This window comes from Uloborus diversus, chromosome 9, assembly GCF_026930045.1.
Source record: "Uloborus diversus isolate 005 chromosome 9, Udiv.v.3.1, whole genome shotgun sequence".
Classification (NCBI taxonomy): Eukaryota; Metazoa; Arthropoda; class Arachnida; order Araneae; family Uloboridae; genus Uloborus; species Uloborus diversus.
This window is the reverse complement of record NC_072739.1, coordinates 77,082,444-77,105,888: the sequence shown is the minus strand read 5'-3', so window position 1 is coordinate 77,105,888 and position 23,445 is coordinate 77,082,444. Positions and strand designations below refer to the sequence as shown.

General features: G+C 33.4%; 1 protein-coding gene across 1 annotated transcript; it reads right to left on the bottom strand.

The window, feature by feature from the left end:
- Positions 1 to 4,822: 4,822 nt before the first annotated feature.
- Positions 4,823 to 23,379, bottom strand: LOC129229661 (dnaJ homolog subfamily B member 9-like). The gene is made up of 4 exons (XM_054864020.1): positions 23,223 to 23,379; positions 13,071 to 13,323; positions 8,615 to 8,992; positions 4,823 to 5,156 (listed from the first exon to the last, which is right to left on the bottom strand). Exons 2-4 carry the CDS (start codon positions 13,300 to 13,302, stop codon positions 5,086 to 5,088), a joined length of 681 nt encoding a protein of 226 aa, XP_054719995.1. The 5' UTR covers positions 13,303 to 13,323; positions 23,223 to 23,379; the 3' UTR covers positions 4,823 to 5,085.
- Positions 23,380 to 23,445: the final 66 nt, after the last annotated feature.

Genomic DNA, 23,445 nt, shown 5'->3' with positions numbered 1-23,445 from the left:
GGTTTAGCAATGGGTAATCCTTTGAGTCCTATTTTAAGTGACATTTATATATGCACTATTTTGAGACTAAACTTTTTGAAACCATAACGTTTCCGTTCTATGTTCGTTATGTTGACGATTGCTTTGTTTTGCTTGGCCAAAACCAAGTTGATAATGAACTTTTACTTTCTACTCTTAAATTCTATTGATCCTTGCATCCAATTCACTATTGAAATGGAAATTGATAGTTCTCTTTCATTTTTGGACGTCTTTGTTACTAAAAGTAATGATGAATTTATGACTTCGGTGTTTCGTAAGCCTTTTACTGTTACACTACCTCCTCACAAATGTTCTTCTCATCCTCCAAACCAAAAGTTGGCCTCATTCAAGGCTTTTGTGTTTCGTGCTTTGAACATCTGTTCTTCCTCCAATTCTTTAAATGCTGAGCTTTCTTATCTTAAAGCTGTGGCTTTCAATCGTGGTTATTCTCCTAGCATCTCATTGATTCAATTTATAATATGTTAACTAAGCCCTCTCATTCTGAAAATGTTTCTGCTTCCAATGCTTCGTATACTATTGTTTTGCCTTATTATCCAAAAGTTAGTCATCAAGTTGCAAAGATTTTGAAGAAATTTGGTTTCGATATAGCTTTTTCTCCAGTTAATAAGATAAAATATACAAACTTAAAGGACCCCATTGATTGCCATAGCAACTGGGATATTTATAGCATCACCTGCAAGTGTGGACTTGGTTATGTTGGACGAACTAAACGTGCACTCAAGCACCGTCTGAAAGAGCACGATAACTATGTTAAACATAAAGAACTTGCTCGTTCTCTATCGCTCAGCATTGTTGGACCTCTGGTCACTGTTTTGTTCATCTGCGAAGATTATTTGTAAATGTTCTTCGGTTTATGACCTTGATTTCTAGGAAGCTTACTATATTTGGAAAAATTCTCATTCTCTTGTCAATGATTTTTCCAGTGCTCCATTTTTTCATGATATTTGGAAGCAATTTCTATAATTGCCTTTCCTGTTTCTTTGGTGTCTCACACTCTTTTTGTCTCCTGGCTTCTGATTGGTTGTCTCTCCCCTTGCTTTGAGCCCGGAGTGTACATGCTGTTCGCTGATTGGTGGTTTGATGTCTTGTTCCTGTATTCTTATCGGTTGGCCCTGTTTGGTATAAATACCGGTGTCCACCTGGTTGTTGTCTGTTCTCTCGCAACTACTGGTTGTGTTGGTAAGCTTTCTGCACTGATGAAGAGGCTCCATTGTAGCCTTGAAATAGCTATATGCTGTATTTTCTCCAATATTTGTGCTTTATTTATGTTGTTTTTTCACCTTAATCATATAAAGGACTAAGCATTCAATTGTTTAATATTTTATTTATTTTTAATATAAAATTTTATTCCAAGGGCTTTTTTTTTCATTGTTTTTAAGTTTATTAAGCATATATATATATATATGCAAGATTGCTCCATTAACAGTCATCTATTGCAGCATATATTAAACATTGGGCCGCCTCTGATCTAACTTCAGTTAGATAACTACTTTTTGAGAAATACAACTACATTCATATCCAAAATTTTAAACAATGATTGAAAAAATGGCTTTTTTTATTTAACCTCCAAACCTATTGAGTCAGTATAAACTTATTTAGTGAATCAAATTTTACTGAGATGCGCAAAAACAAAGTAGATTTGGTAACCAATAACAAATGCTTTTACTTGTTTTCTCATATTAATATTTTACATCTTAAAGTAATAAATTATGTTTCCCTTCATTTAACCATCTAAGCCATCTTTCTCTAAAAAAAAAAAAAAAGTGTTTTAAAGAAAAAAATTATCTTCATATAAATTTAACAAAACAATATAACAATGACTACTCAGTTTAACAACCAAGAACTTTTGCTCGCTTTGTACCTTCTTGACCTTAGCAAATCACCAGGCCCAGACGGAATACACGGTCATATGATTGAAAATCTTGGAGGCATTGGAAAACAAAAGTTACTAGAACTTTTCAACTTTTCTTGGAGAAATGGACGATTACCTCAAGAGTGGAAAAGGGCCACTATTATACCAATAAAGAAGCCAAATAATAATACCTGTTCTTCTGGTGATTACAAACCTATAGCATTGACATGTACCATAAGCAAAATCATGAAGAAAATGGTCTTGATCAGACTCCAATACTTCTTGAGCAAAAATAATTTACTCCCTAGAGAACAATTTGGTTTTCGGGGAGGCCACAGCACGATTGATCAAGTACTGTATTTTGCCCAAACCATCAGAGATGCCCAAAACTCTAGGCCAACCCAACACAGTGTTGCAGCTCTGCTGGACCTTACGAAGGCTTTTGATAGAGTTTGGAAGGATAAACTTATAATAAAACTGTACGATGTCTTTAAAATCCGGGGAAACACTTTAGCATGGATTTCTGATTACCTTAAATAGAGAACAATTAGAGTTAAGTTCAATAGAACCCTCTCCGATACTTTTAGTCTAGGCCAGGGTGTTCCCCAGGGAACTGTTCTCAGCCCAACTGTATATGGCCGGAATTGAAAAATCCGTTTCCCCGAGGACTCTTGTTGGAATGTTTGCAGACGATATTGCTATCTGGAGCTCAGGCAGAGCAATCGATGAAATTGAATCAGAACTCAATAGTACCTTGGACGCCATCTCAAAGTTTGCAGATGAACATAAAATGAACTTCAACCCAGTTAAATCAATAACCACTTTCTTTACCACCAATAAAAAGCTTTATAACTATCAACCTTCTTTGATGCTCAAAAACTAGAAACTCACCTACGAGAAGCACCCAAAATACCTGGGCTTCATCCTTGATCCAGAATTTTTATGTAATAAACATATTGATTTCTTAGTCCAGAAAGCCAGGAAGCGCCTCAACATTTTGAAACACATTACAGGTCGAAACTGGGGAGCAGATGCAAAAACTCTTAAGACTTCCTACCAGGCTCTTATTAGGCCAATCTTAGAATATGGATATCCCATTTATTGTTGTACATCTGAAACCAACTTGAATCAACTGGAAAAGGTCCAGTTGAGTGCTGCTCGCATTATTACTGGAATGAAATGCAGCTGTCCTTCCGAAATCGTCCTCTTTGAGGCAGATCTACAGCCTCTTTCCATGAGATGCCAAGCCAGTTTAGTCAAATACTTCAATAAACTTTCTAGTATAGATCATGGAAACAAAACTGCTTGCTACCTAAACAGTTGGACAAGCAATAAAAGACTAAAGAGAAACAGCCCATTTTCACTGATAAAATCACAACAACTAATTGCATCAAATGTGGAACCTCACTATATTCATTGTAACTTAAATACTTGTACAGACCTCTCCAATGTTGAGTTTTGTGATGGTCTCCTTACCACCCTCAATTAGAAAGAATGTGTTCCTGAACTTCTTAGACAACTGGCCCTGGAAGTCATCAATAAAATCTCTCCAAATGATATTACAATATATTCAGATGGCAGCAAAATGAATATTCAAGCAGGTAGTGGAACTTACATTAAAACTCCTCAAGAGAACGTCTTCCTAAAGCAACGAAATCCAGATTTTTGTTCAGTTTTCCGAAGTGAATTAATTGCTATTCACATAGGACTGGAGAAAATTATGTGCTAAAACAACTTCGGAGACCTTTGGATACTTTCTGACAGTAAAAGTTCAATACAACACCTCAGAAACTGGTCCCTCATAGAAGACAAAACTAGCCTATCAATCCTACATAAAGGAAAGCTCATAGCTCTTCAGCATAAGGTCCACTTTCAATGGATCCCTTCCCATGTTGATATCTATGGTAACGAGCTGGCTGATACTCTTGCCAAAGAGAGTCTTGCCCATCCAATACCTTTTACCTCGGAGCTCACCTATCTAGAATTGTTCTCCAAGCAAAAAGCCAATAATAAAGAAAAATGGTTAATACCTCCATCTCACAATTGGTACAAAGGCAAAAGGCCAGGACAATCTCCTGCCCTTCCCTGTGACAGGCAGACTAACACCCTTCTGTCTCGCCTCGCCAGTGGACATCTGAAAAGTCTCACTTTCTCTGGAAGCGCCAAGAGGTTCCCCATCTGCCCTAAATGCCAACAAGACCAGGCATCACCACAGCATATCTTGAGCTGCCTGGGATTGGACTGGAACGACATATTCGACAGTCTACTGCTAGTGTCAGATTTCATAAGGGTCAACGGCTTCATCGATTTGGTCTGACTCCGTCAGACCAAAAGGAGATTAAAAACAACAACAACAACAAAACAATGTAACCTCTTGTTGTATTACGTTTGTTGGGAGACAAAAAAAACGCAATATGTCAAAAAACGTGATATAACTGAGGTCATAAAAAGTAACAATTCAATTAACACATAAGTTTGATGACATTTGCACCTACAAAAATATTAGTTATTTTTATAGGTATTACTTTCTTCATAAAAACAAAAGAAAATTTGTCTACCAATTTTTTTCTTTACTAAGAAAAAATAATTGAGAATATTTTTATTGTTTTTTGGTGGAAAACTAAACAAAAGTTGCAAATTAAACTGCAACGAATTAAGTCTACGGAAAACATTCCAGTTTTTTTCATTGACTAACAAAAGAAAACTTTCCCTGTTTTTTTTTTTTTTTTTTCCCTGTGGTGTCAAATGTAAGCAACATTTAAAAAAAAGGATTTTTTCTGGAGATGCGATTCTAAGGTGAATTCCAAAGGTGTGATTCCAAATGAGCGATATAACAAAACACAATATAATGGGGGGGGGGGGGGGGTTACTGTATGAAAATATAATTTGATTAAAATTTATGAAAGATAAAAATAAATGAAAGATACATAATTATTTGAAATCTAATACTTTAATAACATACATTTTGTACATATCACAACAGTAGTTTAAAATATGAGAAAAAAATCAACCTGATATGTTCAAACAAAATAAAATTGTATTGGAGCATTTTTGGCTTCACAAACCTTATGCAAACAATAAGTCTCCATGCAATGGCACAATAAAATGCATAAAACTTTTCAAAATTTTTGGCCCATTAAACTGCCAGCATGTACTTTAGGGGAAAATTGTTCATATTTACAAGTCTACCAACATTAAGAACATTGCGTGTATGTCGTTACCATGTTCCCAACTCTTTGCGTAACAGTTTTGCATCGGCCATTATCTGAAAGAAAATCGCAAAAAGTGAGAATCAACTTAGCTAGCACAAAATATTTAACATTTGTATTTCATATTAAAAAGAGTTTGAAGGGCTAAAACTTTATATTATTATTATTATGTAATATATGTTTTTTATCTTTCAAGTTATAATGAAAAAATAGACAAGGTCATAAGTTTAAGCTTTCACGTGAATATATGGAAAACTGCTTTTCTTGTGTCTTTGAATAGTCAAGCTTCTACTGCATTTTTGTCTTAAATTAACAGTCGAATAGAATAAATAGTTTCTGAACCTATCAGCATTAAATTCTTAAATGTTTAATTAAAAGGGTAAGACTATAATCAGATTCTCATGCGTTTGAGAAATTTGTAACTTCATTTTACGGGGGGGGGGGAGTTCCACTTACACGCAAGTGCATATGGTATTATTTTGTAAAACTTGTGAATGATAAAGAGAAAATTGAAAGAAACTAGTTTATAAAAATTCCCTTTTTAGCCTACTTTCCCAGTAAAAGTCAAAGAAAAAAGCATGATAGCAGGCTTAAAAAAGGCATCTTAAAAAAAGTGCAAAAAAAAAAAAAAAAAAAAAACAATTAATAAATAGATATCGAAAAATTAACTATTGGAAAGTAGGGTGTTGAAACGGGGGAAAATGTCTCTATCTGTCTGCCCCCCCCCCCCAATAACTTTTGAGTAAATAGTCCGATTCAAACTTTTTTTTTTTGTTCGAAAGATCTTGGCGAAGACACCTATATCACTTTTATCATCCTATGTTTCACTTTTTGATTTGAAAAATTTTTCGTTCCATTTTGAACAGTTCAAAAAAAACTTAACATTAGCGCCTGCAAGTAAATTCAAGGCAATCCCGAACTTATAGGCGATTTTGCTTCAAAACACGTTGTAAGAAAAAGCTTTCGATGAAGAACATGTATAGAAAATATCTTTTTGGTTTGAACAATTTTCTGCTCAATTTTGAACAATTCAAATCCCTTAACATTAGCGCCTACAAGATCACCCTGAACTGGGGGTCAATATAGATTCCAAATTTAAAGGCGGATTTACTTCAAACAACTTTTGCCGGAAATAGCTCTTGACAAACAACTCCCGACTCCGAGAGTTTTGGGACTGTTGACTCCGACTCCTGTTCCCCAAATTTAGTTGGGCTCCGACTAGGGTTCCCAGTCCCACACGATTTTGGGATTGTAAGGAGCTAGTCCCGTGGGATTGACTTTATTCTCCTAAAAATAGAAAATGTTGGTGCTTTTTAGGAAGGACTGCTTTTGTCACTTGAATTAGTATTTTTTTTAAATTCTGTACACCAATTGAAGAGCACTACAAAGTCTAATTCCAATAACCTTTTGTACACAAAACCCGCTTACCAAACATTAACCACGTGCCTTTAAAAAGTTCAATGCATCTTTACAAAGCATCGCTAGCACAGGATGAGAAAGTATTTTTGCTCAAAAAATAATGCGCTTGGCGAAAACATGTGCTGTGGCTCCACTGAGGCTCCACTTTTGCAAAAGATCCCCATAATCTTCATCTTCTGAAGTAGATTTTTCTACTCTTATGCTTTGTTTTTGCCCAAGAACTGCAAATTTTGGATAAAAATTATGGCTGTGTATGTTTTCTGTATTCAGTTTAACTTGCATAAAGATTACCCGTTTTCATAAACGTTGGTCATTGAATCTGCATTTGGTTCATTACTGCAAGGGGAGAGTGCTACTTGGTTTCACCAAGTCGTAGGCTCAGTAAAAGTTTTTGGATAATTTCACTACTTTTACCTCTCACTTGAAAGATACATTCAAAAACTTGAACAGCTTAACTTACTGCACTGTCATGCGAGTCATCCTATGTTTCATCCAAGTTTATGTCCCCTCTTTTAGAGTCGTGCCGAATATATAAATAATGGCAGGTGCTTTCTTCTTTATAGAAAAATAGTGTGCCCTTTAATTTAAAGGTTTTGAGTGCATTCCTTAAGCTTACAGAAGTTCTCCAATATTGAATTGAGGCTACCCCAGTGGGTTTTGCAATCTGTAATATAATCTGTACAAACAAAATCAACAGCAAATTTCGTAGGGCCATGGTGCAAAAGCGTAATTTTCTAAATTTTAAATTTTAGTGACGGTTTTTGAAAATGTTTTTAAATTATACACATTTTCTCAATTGCTCAACGTATGAAAACTAAATTCTCAACTGAGAATAACAATTCAATCTCAGAAAAATAAAGTAAATTTTTATTGTGTTCTTAAATGGTAAGTCCACCATTCATCATATGAGACACAAAGTGTTTCTTGCTTGTCTTGCAAATATAAGAGGAAAGTTCTTCCAACTTCAGATGATGCTTGAGAAAATAGTAATTTTATGAGCAGCAAAAGTTGGTTGTATGGAAAAAACTTGCGGGATTGAAAATCCCACGGGATTTGGCTCTCTATCCCGTCGGATTAATCTCGCTAAATATCATGCAGGATCTCGCAGGAATCGGGATCAGGATTCGGGATTGGAAACCCTAGCTCCGACTCCATGACTTCAACTCTGACTTCATGGCTTTGGCAAAAATTTATACACGGAGGGAAAATGACCAATTCCGACTCTTGAAAATTCAACTCCGACTCCTTTATCCCAAAATAAGTCAGACTCCAGCTCCCCAAACATTGGCAGAATTGGGACTTTAAGGGAAAATGACCGATTCCAACTCCGAGCCTTAGACTTAAAAACCTTCAGCTCCTGAATTCGACTCTTTTGTCCCAAAATGAGATAGACTCCACAGCCATGGTTTTTACCAAGAAATAATTATTCCTAATATGATTTGTTTTTATTTTCACTCTACATTTTTAATTTATATATTCAGTTTTCGGGGGATAAACTCGGAGTCCTTTATGTTTCTACATAAAGATATGCACAGACGATTTTTTTTTCTTTTGACAATGAAAATTATTCCTTTTGTTGACATTTTATTGTTTTTATTTGTTTTGGAAAGTACATTAATTCATCAGAAAAATTATTTTTTGGCAACAGGAGAATTTTTTTTCTTTTTGAAAGTGGTTCAAGAACTTTTTTTTAATGGAAAAAAGTGTATTAGCTGCTTTGTTTAAAAGGTACTGCTATTTTATTTTATTTATTTTTTTTTCTTTTTACTCATAATTCTTTAGATGAGGGAGGCATATTTTATTCCTAGAAATCAGCTTATATATTTAAAAATTATGTTTGAAACAATTTGCAATTTTAGCTATTTTCGAGAATAATGATCAGATGCTAGATGGTATACTATTGGTATATGGGAAAGTAGGCTCGTTTAGTTCCAGATGGAAATTCTTGTTTAACTAGTTATTCTGTTTTTTTTTTTTTAAAACAATTCATGTTTGAATATGTTAATAACAGTATTTTGAACAGCTGTATTTTCATGTGGGAGCAAAATTCACCTAAGCACCAATTGAGAGGAAATGGAAATGAAAATATTCTTACTTGTTGAACTAAAAGCTCTTGTCTGAGTATGATGACTGTTTGACACATCCCCCCGAAAATGTGTTCCGAAGAAGCTATCTTGACTCCCAAAAAAGTCTTGAAATCCGCCAAAGCCTTGAAAGTCACTTTCTTCTTCTGGTTCAAAATCCGAAAATAAATCATCAAAATCAAAAAAACTGAATCCATGTTTTCTACGATTGCCTCTAGAGCCACTTGTTTTGAAGTGGAAACCAGCAAAGTCATCAAACTGCTTATAAAAGTCATTGAAATTAAACTGAAAACCTTGATGAAATCCTCCACCGTTGTTGCTCTCAAAGGCAGACTTTCCAAACTTGTCATATTGCTTTCTTTTATCTTCATCTGACAACACTTCATATGCTGAAATTATAAAAAATATTTTTAGAAGTAGAGAAAGATTTTATTAAAAAAAAAAGTTCAAGGTTTTCATAGTGTTAGAAAATACAAGTCATGAAACCAGGGATCATCGTAGCATTTTTACAGCATTATATTTCGGGATACAGAAAATGCAACAAAATCATTAGTGTCACAAATTGCATTATAAAGTAAGGGTAATAATGATTAAGTGTGTATTAAATATTTATACATGCATGAAAGTTCAGTATATTTACAGTGAAGCTTCGGTAAGTCGAATTTCAAAGAGCCTAAGTGAATATTTACTTTCCACAAACTAAATCGAGAATTTGTTGTATTTTTTTTAGTCAAAATGTACTATAAGAGAAATTTTATTTCATGATTGTCGTCAAATTCTTCATGCTAACGTAACTCCATAAGTTGAAATATAGTTTCTTTTCACCAATAGTATGAGCAAACCAATGGCGGATTAACTAGGGGGAGGTGGGGGCGCCCGCCCCCAGAAATTGACTGTCATTTTCTAAAACCAATGATATAGAATTGAAGAAATTACTAGCAATCACTACTAATTTTGATCAAGTATATTCCACAAATTTGCTTTAGATTAATTTTAGACACTTAGTGTAGTCGAGAATGGACAGTGTTACTCGCTTTTTAATTTGAACCAAAGCTCGCCCCTCCCTCCTTGTTTGAACTTTAATGATTTTTATATTTCTATATATGTCTTTCAACTTTTTATTCCAAGACTACACTATACTGGTATGATTAGACAAATCATTGCTATGATTTCGAACAGTGATTTCCAACCCTGAAGGTGATTGCCTCAAAAGGGGCAATTTGGCACTTCAAGAGGGCAATAAATTCGTGATGGGCAATTACTGTTTAAAAGACAGGCACCCTACATGATGGGTCTGAGGGGGGGGGATGGCTTTTACAGTTTTCAACCGCTACCCCCTTGACTATAAATCTGCTCCTGGAGCAAACAAAAGCCCCATTGCCTAAAAAAGAGTCAAGACAAAGGGGTTCTAATAAATGATTTTGCAATTTTTTTTTTTTTTCCTTTTCAAAATTGTAGCTTCATTTCTTTTCACAGAAAAGGAAAACCTGTCCGAAAGGAAACCAAAGCTTTGATTTAGTGCGACCGAAAATGGAATGGGAAAAATATGGGAAAGGGCACATATTTGGAATTGTAGAATAACTACACTAAATAAGTGTGTGTGGGGGGGGGCATTGATGAGGGGAGTGGAACTTGAAGGAAGGGTTACTTTTGGGATTTCCTTCCAAGACGAGTTTTTCTTGCACTGTTATAAAAAGCATTTGTGATGATGCTGTTTCATGGTTTCCTGAATGGTTGGGATAGAACTTTAAAAATGACTAAGAGAAACCTAAAGTTTTAAGCTTGCAAGAAAGTTAGCTTAAAGAAGCCAATTCTGGTACAGCAAAGAAGGCCTTGAAATTTAGTGTATCTCAAAGTACTTTCAACAATTTTTAAAATATGGAACTTTTACCTGAAAGCACTTGCTGATTTAAAAATTAATGCAAAAAGGAAACGCTTAAAGGATAAAAGATATCCTTTCCATGGTTTGAACAAAAACAGAAAGTTTTATTAAAAGTATAAATGGGTTTTTTAAGGACTAGTCCGGACTATTTGAAAGTGTGAATTATTTTATAATAATAAATATGATCAAAGTTTATTGGTTTTCAGTTCATATAAAAGTTCCACCCTTTCACAAAAGCTTTTACATCACACTATAAAAGCTTAAAAATCGATCTTTAATAGCCTTGCCAGATTTCTTCCGGGCCACAGGAATGCCCAACCTCCCCCCCCATCGTTGCAAGTACTCAAAAGGGTACACACCCGTGGCTGATTTTTGGAGTGTTTTATAAAGCAGTTTATTCTCAATGTTATGAATATAATTGGTTACTAATTATGAACCTTAAACAGAGGTAATAAAAAACCACATAAGCAGATAAAATTTGAACATTTCACTTCTTAGATGTACAAATACAAAAGTGACGACCAGCAACAGGCTCTGGGCCCAGCTAGACTGGTCCTAGTCAATTTACAATCCCCAGTAAAGATCAATGGCCCTCTTAAAACTATCTACTCCCTTGCTCATTACCACTTCTTCCGATAAGCTGTTCCAAGGTTCCACAACCCTGCTAAAATAATAATCTTTCCTAATATCAATGTTAGCCTGAGATTTAAATAGCTTAAAACAATGACCCCTTGTCCTGTTTTCAGTGCTAAACTTCAGCCCCGTAACATCTTTCATTTTAATAAATTTAAACAACTGAATCATGTCCCCTCAGTCTCTTCTTTGCTCAAGACTGTACATTTTTAGCCTTCTAAGCCTGGAATCATAATCTAAGTGGGAAAGTCCATTTATTAGCCTTGTAGCCCGCCTTTGAACCCTTTCCAATACATTAATGTCTTTCTTAAGATAAGGAGACCAAAACTGAACAGCATACTCCAAATGGAGTCTTACCAAACTTCTATATAAGGGCAGAAGAACTTCTTTAGGTTTGTTTGAAATAGATCTATTGATAAACCCAAGCATCTTATTGGCTTTGTTACTAGCAATGCTGCACATTGGACTGCACAATGCTGCACATGTAAATATTAAAACATTTATTTTAGTTTAAAAAAACACCTTGAATGAGAAACTATAATTTTCTATTTTATAGGACTTTTTTTGGTTTTAATATTGTCATAAAAATCCTCACAAACTAATCCAGTATTAGTTTTACAAGTCAATGTTACAAATGATAAAGTAATTATCCTAAACAATCCTTCACAGTTAATTGTTTTTAGACTTCTTTGGTCATTTGCAAGCAAATTTATCTTTTTCCGGGATGTGAAGTAAACAGGTCGGAACACCGGGTTTTGTCTGAAAAGCAGGACGTCTGGCAAGCCTAATCTTTAATAATGTAAGGCAGTAAGGAGGATTGACTACCACTAATCAGAAATCACGAAATAATGACATTAAAAAAATTTAAGACTAGGGTAGTAAAATCAATAATTTAAAGAAATGCAGAATAATTTCAAAATGTATTTTAAAACTATACTGCGGTTGCTCAATTAGGAAACATACTCATATCATGAAATATTTCCCCAATGCTTATTTGCTTACTGATTTTTTAGGCTTTATTGTGCACAAAAAGTTTGGTATCTAATACATATTTTGTTTATCCTGTGAGATGGTGTTATGGTTTATAACAAAAGACAAAAATAAGGTAGAAGACAGTTGAAATTATTTAAAAAAAAAAATCCTATTTAGAAGCATTATTAAACCAATTGCATATTCCGATGTATAATGTTCACAAATAATTTGAAACTATATTTTTTTAGTTTTTAGATACATTTCAATTTTAAATGCATACCTTCTTATATAAAAAAATATGCAACACATTCCAAAAGGATTAACACTGATAGGATTATTCCTGAAGAATTTAAAACACAGCACAAATTTTTGTACTAATTTTCTGAAAAGAGACAACACTCTCTCTAAGAATTTAGAGAAAAAGTAAAATACAAGGTGTGTACGCTTGTGTTTTAAACTTATTATAAAGTATACACCTTAACCTAGTTTAACATATCATCTCCTAAATGCATAAATTTTACCAACTTAAAATACATCAGTTGTTTTAATCTTAATGTCTCACTCTTGAAAAATTTTGCATTGCCAACATTATTTGGCAAAGGACAGTCTTTAAAGCCAACAGAAGAGTGGGACACTTGTTTTGATGCCTGTTCATAAATAATGTCTCTAAAAGGATATCGGCCAACTTTAATAATTTTTAAAACTTGATGAAATATCAAGAACTAAAAATATACAATAAATGAATAAGAAAAAATTTTTCAAAGCTGAAAAGCTCATGCTCCATGAATGATGGTGCACAGGGTTCCAATGCAACAAAGGACCTTCTAAGTACACTTCTCCCCTCCCCCACCAAAAAAAAGAGAAACCCCTAAAAAAATTCAAAGACACACTCTGCGCAATGAGCCCTTATGAATACGTCTGTGTAATAAAAAGTTTACAAATATTATTTTAATAGCTCTATACAAAGAAAGTTGTCATACCTTCAGCGATTTCTCGAAACTTATCTTCTGCCTGTGGATCTTTATTCTTGTCTGGATGATATTGCATAGCTAGTTTTCTAAATGCCTTTTTAATATCTCTACTACTAGCTCTTTTATTGACTCCTAGAATATCATAATAATCTCTTCCACAAATAGCAACATTTAAGCACATAATTAAAATCAAACATGAAAGTGCACAAATATTGCACAGGAACTGTAAACTAAGTTTCATTACTTCAAATTTGTTGTTCACCTGAAAATAAAAAAGAGCAAATATGTATGAATTTGTAATATTTGCACTATGTAAAACATATCTAGTTAATAACATTTCATTTTTAATGCACAAGAAATTAGTGGAAATTTTCTGAACATTGAATATGATAGTTATTCTATCTATACAAATAAAATGTTTACCTTTGAATGTTAAGTTATGGGACGTCATTTCAAAGATTTTTGGTAGGCAAAGGGTATAATACTCATTGCATTTTATAGGGAAAAAAACACCAAAATACAGTTTAAACCTGGTTTAATGATTGTCAAGTGACTGGAAAAAGTCACTGTTAAATCGAGGAGTATAGATATTCAATGCAGTCAAATCTGGACCAGTGAAATGTATCATTGAATTGAAGAAATCGTTAAATCAAAGTTATACTGTATGCATGGGTGTCCATATAGGGGGCAAGTGCAGAGGCGGATTTATAGTCTGTTCAAGGGGGTTGGCGGTTGAAAGCTGTAAAATCCTCCTCCCCCTGACCCTTTTTGTAGGGAGGAAGGTCAGGGAGCAGTTGCTTCCCTAACCCATTCAGTAGGGCTTTGAAAACTAATGTTATATATATTAGTGAGCATGGTTTTTGCTATGCAAAATAGGATGCTTCAAATATTTTCTATATATTTTTTACAACGTGAACATATTTTCGGACATAGGGCTCATAGGAGTGAGTCCTATACTCTGAATTTATGCCAAAAATAAGTGAGACCATTGTAAAAAGAGCCCCTGGAAAACAAAAATAGGTTTCGTTGATTTTTTAAATATTTATGGAATAGCTTTCATGAGTCTCCCAACTTGCTCCAAATGTTCATGCTTTGAACTTTGTATCTCTCTAGTCCCTCAGAAGAGTGTTAATGACTAATATAATGCTCTCTTTCAATCCAAATAAAAATAATGGCTATGAAACTGTCAAAAACTGAAATTTTAATTGGTGGGTGCCATTTCCAAAAAGTGGGATGTATAGGGGGGAAAACTGCAGTCTGATTTGGATTGAGGAGGTCTTTTTATGTAAGAATCAAAGAATCAGCAAGCATTAGTCAAAAGCATTTTGATTTTTTTTTCCCTTTTTGTTTGCCGAGCAGTGGTGTTTAACGCTGTCCATCCTAGACTAAACTACTATCTAAAACTAATTTAAACCAAATTTATAGAATTCACTTGATTAAAATAATAGCAATTGCTAATATATTCTTCAATTTCATATTATTGTTTTCGGAAAATGACGGCATAGAGAGGGCGGTCGCCCCCACCAGCCCCTAGTAAATCCGCCACTGGCAAGTGGGGTTTCAAGCCCCCTTAGAAATTAGAACTTTCTTGCTTTTAGAACTTTTTTCTTTGTAAAAATTTAAAAACATTTCTTCTCCAGCAATTAATGAATAAGTTATCACAAATGTCAAATTTTAATAACCCTAATCTGTACTGAAATCAGTTTTTATGGGGGAAAATATTGTGCTAAACCATGGGGAAAATGTCTGAGAACCCCCCCCCCCTTAAAATTTTGCATATGGGCACGCATGACTGTATGTCCAAAAAAGGAAATTTACACGATGTTTTTGATATCTGGGGGGGGGGGGGGGCGATTGACCCTTCTTGATGGGCCAGATGATGGGCCTGAAGTTAAAAATTAATTTAACAACATGAAAGATTTACAAGTAGTAATTAGAATAACAGCAATAAGAATTCTTATTTGTATGATGTTATGTTGCTAATAGGTTTTTAAATTTTCATACTGCTGTATATGTTAAACAGTTTTGTAGACATTGAAATATCTTCTAAGACAAAGGTAGATTAAAAAGCATGAAATGATGTTGAAAAAAATACATTTGGGATGCCTATATTATGGATTTATTTTAAAGTTGCTGGTTATTTTGAGAGCTATTTTAAAACACTTCAACCTGTCAGATTGTTCCAATTTTGAGGGGCCTCCAAGAATATAGGGTCCCAAATGGGATACAAAAGTACATAATGATAAATGTTTGACAGGTCTGTAACATACAAAGGGTCCCCAAAACTGCACTGTGACAGGCCTCCAAACCTGTAGATTCCCATACCAAGTTCAAATTATATTTCAGCTCTTAAAAGTAGAATTCCGTGATTGATTTTTGAAATCAGGGCAATATTGTTCAACCTTAATAAAACTATCATATAATTTAACTGTGCATAATTTGCTCATGCAGAGAAGCATTATGGAGATTGTGCAGATGGTTATAAGCAAATCATATCTTTTTCCTTGAGACTAGTAATGTGGATAGGGTAAATATTAAGTAATTAAAAGCAGGGGTCTGGCCAGAGGATATTTGGGTCCGTTAACGGACCCTTCACAAAAATCTGATCAACCAAAACGGACCTTTCACAAAATCCCAATCAAACAAAACGGACCTTTCACAAAATCCCGATCAAACAGAACGGACCCTTCACAAAATTCTGATAAACAAGATCGGATCTTTCAGAAATTGTTAATTGAAAGAGCAAATCTGAAAGCAAAACAATGCATATTTCTGTGTATAAACCGATAATTTTTGGAACCTTTTTTGAAGTCAAATTAGAGGGATCAGCTTATACAAAATCGGCTAATTTTGAAAGAAAAAAATCGGCACTCTTGCTATGCTCCTGCAAGCGATAAATAATTGCTACTGCCAAATAAATATAATGGTTGTTTGTTTGTTTTATCACAGCTAATTAGCAGCGGTGTTGTTGTAAACTTTTCTGAAAAGGCATTGGTAAGCACTTTTCTCCCCCCCCCCCGCTCATATCTGCGAAATGAACTTAGAACTGCAAAAGGATAGTAAGGGTGGGGAAAAAATATGATCGCTTCAGATAGGGTTACCAACTTCAAAATTATCACCACTTAGCATCTGGCGTTGAACCTTTATAATGACTTGATTGGAAAATATTATAATTTTACTAGCTTGTCAATATTTACATTTTTACAGTGAGGTGGGTGCGATGTTTAATTGTTATTTTGGGAGAAAATTATATGGGTTTTGATTTTTCGATGCTAACAAGGATGATTAACTTTAAATACAAATACAAAAGTGACGACCAGCAACAGGCTCTGGGCCCAGCTAGACTGGTTCCTAGTCAATTTACAATCCCCAGTGAAGATCAATGGCCCTCTTAAAACTATCTACTCCCTTGCTCATTACCACCTCTTCCGGTAAACTGTTCCAAGGTTCCACTACCCTGCTATAATAATAATTTTTCCTAATATCCATGTTAGCCTGGGATTTAAATAGCTTAAAACAATGACCCCTTGTCCTGTTTTCAGTGCTAAACTTCAGCCCCGTAACATCTTTCATTTTAATAAATTTAAACAACTGAATCATGTCGCCTCGGTCTCTTCTTTGCTCAAGACTGTACATTTTTAACCTTCTAAGCCTGGAATCATAGTCCAAGTGAGAAAGTCCATTTATTAGCCTTGTAGCTCGCCTTTGAACCCTTTCCAATACATTAATGTCTTTCTTAAGATAAGGAGACCAAAACTGAACAGCATACTCCAAATGAGGTCTTACCAAACTTCTATATAAGGGCAGAAGAACTTCTTTAGATTTGTTTGAAATAGATCTATTGATAAACCCAAGCATCTTATTGGCCTTGTTACTAGCAATGCTGCACTGTTGGCTAAACTTTAAATCCTGACTTATTAAGACCCCCAGATCAGTAACTTTGTCTGCCTGACTAATGACCTGAACCTTGCAAATAATAACTTGTACACTCAGGGTTCATACCCTATTTGGATGAAAAAATTCCATGACTTTTCCAAGACTTTTTCATGACTTCAATGAAAATTTCCATGACCTCGTTACACGAAGAAAATAGCACTATTTAATCTCAAACTTGGTAATATTTTGGAAATGAGCATTAGCAAAATGTCTATATGAATGCTACAGCCTCATTGAAGCACTTACTCGTAATGGAAAAAATATAAGTGCACACTTAAAAAACTATTCTTATTTGTCTTCAACATATAAATTTTCGTAAAGTAAAAATGCAGAGAAACAAATATGATGATGCTTAAATGTTTTTTTTTTAAACAGGCAGAATGATATTGAATGGGACAAAGGTTGAATGAGTCTTCACTAAGTTTCAAAAAATTTGCTTCAAAAGATTCCTTTTAGTGTCAACAGTGCCTTTAATCATCCACGTAACTTGACAGTATTTTGGTTCTCAAAAGTAAAGCCACATAGTTTAGTTCTTTATGTTTCTAAACCAGATCTTTTTTTTAAAAAAAACATTCAGTAATGAATCAATCTTCTGCTTCAAAAGTATATTTGTTTTGTTTACAAATTTGCATATTTTCATATGCATATAAATTAATAGGTTCAGAAATTCCAGAACACTTGTAATTCCCGACATTGAACGTAGTAGTGGGTCGCATGGATTAGTTTTGCGTGCCGTATGTTGGGCACTACTGTTTTAGAGCATTAGAATTCCTCTTTTTCTGTATTCTATCGCCGACTTATAGATCTTTATTTTCTAAAACATTCAACAAATTAAGATAAAATCTGATAAATTTAATAATAAAGTCTTTACGAGTGATGGAATCGAACTTGCATGCAATTACTTTTTTTTTTTTTGAGTGGGCGTGGCGAAACTAAGAACGTGAAATTTTGCTACTACAGAATATGAAACATAAGAAGTGTTGAAAATAACACAAAATTCAAAATAAGTGATGTCCAGGCAGTAAAATCACATCGCAAAAAATGACAAGCGGCTGCGACAGAAGTGGATGCAATGAGATTAGAAAATTCAGATTTGATTTTTGAAACGTTCAGTTTTCCATTTTTAATAGCTTTTATGTGCTATACTGTTAAATCACTCAAGATTTCTAATGCTCCTTTAGCTACTGTTCCTTTCTCTTTGTCCAGGACATTTTTCCATGATTTGAAAAAAAATTCCATGACTTTCAATGAAAATTTCAATTTTCCATGACTTTTCCAGGTCTGAAATTCTGTTAATTTTTTTTCCATGACTTTCCAGGATTTCCATGACCCGTACGAACCCTGTACACTTATTTCCATGCCCTAAATGTAGCATTTGACATTTCCCAACATTAAATAAACTCTTTTAATTACCTTTTTTTTTTTCTTTAGATGTCTACATTTTGAAAAATGCAATCCTTTAAATCTGATATGAGAGTCATATTTTGTTCTTTTTTTGTGCTAACTTCGCTTTATTAGGATGCAAATAAATGAAAAGTCTCTTTATTTCTGTTAGAACTCTCATTTCAAGTTTTTAAAGCAAAATTCCATTTTCTGTTATGAGTCAAAAATTAAAATGCTGAATAGATGGTTTATTTCATTTATTTATTTATTTATTTTTTCTTTTTGCTTCAACTGTGTCCACAGATGTTAATGAAATGTTTATCATAGGACTCTAAAATGCAATTTTAAAATAATTTTATCAAAAATATTTCTTTTACAAGTCGTTTTTATACTTTTGATGCCTTCACTTTGAGAATTGCGATCTCTTTGCATCCGCTATCGGAATCCGATTTTTCGAATTTTTGATGTTTATTACACTTTGTTAAGAGGTAAACAATTAAAATAACTTTTTATTTTTGTTAAAATCACGGAATTTATACGTTTTAAACGAAATTCTGTGCTTTTTAAGAGTGTCTTGGGTCACAAAGTTAAATGCTGAACCCTATTCTGAATTTTATTTATTTATTTATTTATTGTTACAATTATTTTAAATACTGGACAGAAATATTTGTAGTATAATTTAACAAAATGTAGAATGGTAGATAAATATACCCCCCCCCCCCCCCGCCAAATATCAGAAAAACACTCCAGAATGATATTCTCGACATAGAAGAGGAAAACACTCAACTTCAAGTTTAATTGATGCAGTTTGTGCCATCTCTAAATTATAAAATTTCGTTTTAACAAAAAAAAAATTCTTTTTTTTTTCTTTGCGAAATTAATTATTTTTCACAAAATTTATTCATTTTTCACAAAATTATTTAATTTTTCACAAAAAACAGACCCTGTGAAAAATCCTGGACCGACCCCTGAAAAGTACAATCTCGTAATTTCATTTCTTCATGGGTTGAGCTTTCTATTGGAAAAATATTGTTTGAAAATCTGTAACTACTAAAAAAACCCATAAATTTAATAAATAGACCTTGGTAGTAAATGAATAATCAAAGAAATACATTACTGTGAGAGTTAAGACATAATTATAAGTAACCAAGAATAAAATCTTGGAAATAATTTCCTCATAATTATAGCTAAATCTACAAAAAATATACAGAAAAAGGTGAAAGTAAAATCAAGTATTCTGAGCATGGAAAGTATTTTGCAGTATCTACAAATGAATCACAAGTCTGACGTACATTTCACAATTTTAAAAATAAAAAGATCAACACATGTTTTGTTTAAAGATTTAAAAAAAAAAAAAGTCGCAGCTCATCTAATTTACGTAACGTATCATTGCGAAGACTTATGCAAATAGGACAAATGGGCTTTAGAAAAACCATTATGTTTGCCATTGTAGACATTATTTCTCCTGGTTTAATTCGTTTAGGAATGCAATTTCTTTCTTTAAAAAATCCTTTTAACTAAAAGTCTCAAATGAAAAGACAAGTCCTGAACTTTTTTTTCCAATCTTAATGTATTCCTTATTTTTTACAGTAAAAATCCAAATAATGAAACTATTCTTTTATCACACATCAATTAAAAAGACATTGTAATATTAAAAATTAATGTTTATTTATTCTTAAACTATTCATAAATCATTCTTTTATTATGTTGGGATTAAATAAGTTCTTAAAAATGAAAATTTGATATAATTTTTTTACAAAAGCACACAGTTACACGGAAATTTTCTGTTTTCAAAATTTTATACTTTTTTTTTTCTTGCTCTGATTGCATTGTTTATTGTGGATGCCAAAAAGTGAACAAAGTTTTTTTTTCTCTTGCCATTGAAATATTCTATGTAGTTTATATTCTACATATTGCTTAAATGATACATGATTCTTTGAATCTTAATTTAACAAATTTGGTAGTAAGATGAAGTTTTAGTTGAAATCTGCTTTTTGGGTTATTTTGAAATTTAAAAGAGAAATGAATGAAAAATAAACGAAGAAAGACAACAAACTACTTAGATTTTTTTCTCTATCTAACTTTAGAAAAACATTGTTTGTCGGCCATAGGTTTAAGTACATAATAAGAAACGTCTGTTGATTTCAGAAAGAAAAGAAGAACTATTTAACAAATTTGTGTTACATTTAAAAAAAATATGAATCTATAACTTATTTCTAAAGATTTGCTGGTTAATTTGCATTTAGTGGATTTTACATCTTCCAATCATATGTAAAATTTATGAAAACATTTAGGAGAAAATGATTTTGTTTTTCAAAAAAAAAAAAAAATAATAATAATAATAATTTTGAAAAAAAAAAACTGCAATGGTTTTTTTTTTAAACAACCAATTTGTTTAAACCAAACGTAGGCGTAAACTAGGGAGTCAAGTGCCCCGCTACTTTTTTTTTTGAGTCATGGGCAGAGTTATTATTTGCCCCCCCCCCCCCCCCTAGTTTTTAAGCAAAAGATTTTTTAAAATTGTTTTTCAAATGATCTATACCTTATTTTCAAATGATAGTAAAATTTAATTTGTATATTACTGATGCCATTGTAATGATTTATATGCAAAAGTTGTATCCGTGTAGTCAACCACCAATAATTTCTCAACCCATAGTTTATCTGTTTTTCAACTGCACCACAGCAGCCACAATCAGAAGCCCAGAAGAGGCCCGCGTACCTGATCCCAAAGTGATGACCCCCTCCCCTCCCAATATATATAGGCCTAGTTTACTAAAATATTGTAATCATAGTTGACTAAATTTAAGCAATAAACTCTGATTACATGCAAAAAAATGAGTGTTTTCGAGAAAAAGCCGAAATGTTGCTGCATTTCCAAAGTTTTTCTTAAAGCGAAATTTACTTTTAATAGTTTAACTGGAGGCTCACATGAATTAAGTTACAACCATGTAATAGGCGGGTCAAAACAGAACAATGGCACAACCTGAAAGGGGGCCCATGGGGCTCGTCCCCTCCCCCCTCCAGAATGCCAAGTTGAATGTTTTTCAAAAGTATTCTTTATTATTAATGAGAAAATAAGAATATGTCTTTGGAAAACAAAATGATTTTTATAAATTAATAGTAATGTTAGGGGAAATCTTAATTTCTTTCAAAAATAAATCTTTGAATCAAAAATATTTAACAGTTACAACTTATTGATTAGCTAATCCCCCCCCTCCCACATGTCCCATTTCTCCCCCTTTTTTTTCTAGTTCGTTGGAAAATAGGAAAATGCTGCTTCTCCGAAGACTCCCCCCCTCATCCACCCTACCTCACACACCAGAAGCATATGGAATATCTGAAATTTTGTTTTCAGGTCTTCAATTTCGCAAATTTTCCAGGGGAAAGCCCTCAATTTCCAAACAACATCGAAAATTGCGTTTTTAGAGCTTTAATTTCGAAAAATTACTGGTCCTAATATTACAAAATATGGCCTTACAATCGGGTTTTTAAGACTTGAATTTCAGAAAATAGTCGAACAAGGGTCCCTATACCGCCTTTTTCCAATTGGGTTTCGTAAACTATACTTACGAAAATTTTAAGTGGAATAGCGTCTGACTATAAAACATTGCTTTATTTTTTTGCACTTTAATTTTGAAAATTTTACCAGAGAAGAGCTTCAGGACCTTCTTCGCATAAAATCTTCAACAATTGTCTAAAATTACATTTTTGAAACTTCAATTTCAAAAACTTACAGGGGGGAGGATGAATTTGTTTCGACCAAAAAAAAAAAAGATTGTGGACAGTTCCTAAGCTCCATCCCTTACCCTAACGTCGATAAATATGGCCTTCAATCACGTGTTTAATGCTTTAAATTCTACAAATTACCGCTGAGAACCCTGCGTGTTTCGTTCCCCTAACATCAGCGAACTAAGTCGAAAATTGTGTTTTTAAAGCGACAAGTTTCAAAAATTTTACTGGAGAGAACCCCCGGACCTCCCGTTTTGTATATTTTGGGGGATGTTTCGATAATTGGGAATCTGGCGCGGTCCTCTTATTTTTGGCGTAAATAATTTTATTTTGGTAACCCTGCTGATTTAAAGTAACCCTATGTGAACAGATGTTTCCTTTCGCTTTGTTTAGAAAAATACCTCTCGTGCAGATGCTGGAGCCAAAAATCGACGCCAGTGAAGGAAGATCGCCAGATTCCCAATTATCGAAATCTTCCGTATATTTTGTATAAAATGATTCATCCTAGCATAATAAGTGTAAAATTTTCAAACTCAATACTTTTTCATTGAAAAGTTGTGACAAAAAATACAACTAGTTCAGTAAGGTAAAAGAATAGATTACAAACTTTCTTTTCCAAAAGATAGAAACCATAAAATATAGCCTTATCTGAAAGGGCAGTGTTGCAGTAATATTTTAGTTCTGTAAGCCTGTTACCCTCATAATAATGACTCGTTCAGTTAATCATTTAATTTAGGCTGGCTACAGGGTCTGATTATTGCAAAAATAATAACAATAATTGGCATTTTGTGCAAACATCTTCATTTCCCCTTTACATAATTACGTGATATCAACTATTTGCTTAAATATTTACACGATGGAGTGAAAAGAAGAAATAAAAACCATATACTGAAGTTTATTCACACTCCTCAGTTAAAAAAGGTGGGGGAAGGAGATCGATCTTATGATCACAAACGTGCTGTTAATAGTTATTCCTTAAAGAAGCATGTAAACTTTATTTCAAATCGAAATCACTGGGAACATATCACTAAAATTTCCTCTTAAAATTCTCTGTATCTAACTGTTTTAAAGAAAATCAATATAAGATGCTCTGATTCAATGTAATAATAATACCTGTGAAAAATTTTGGGAAATTATTTCCTGTGTGCAGCTGAGTGATTATTGAGGAATTTGGAAGTCTTGGAAGGTCAAAAATATTCTTTCCACACCTTTCCTACGAACGTAACATCTGAGCTGACACGGACTAATTTCATGACGCAACAATGGCTAATGGGAGAACTGCCAAACAAACCATTGGATATAGAAACTCAAAACACTATGCTTACGGAAAGCAATC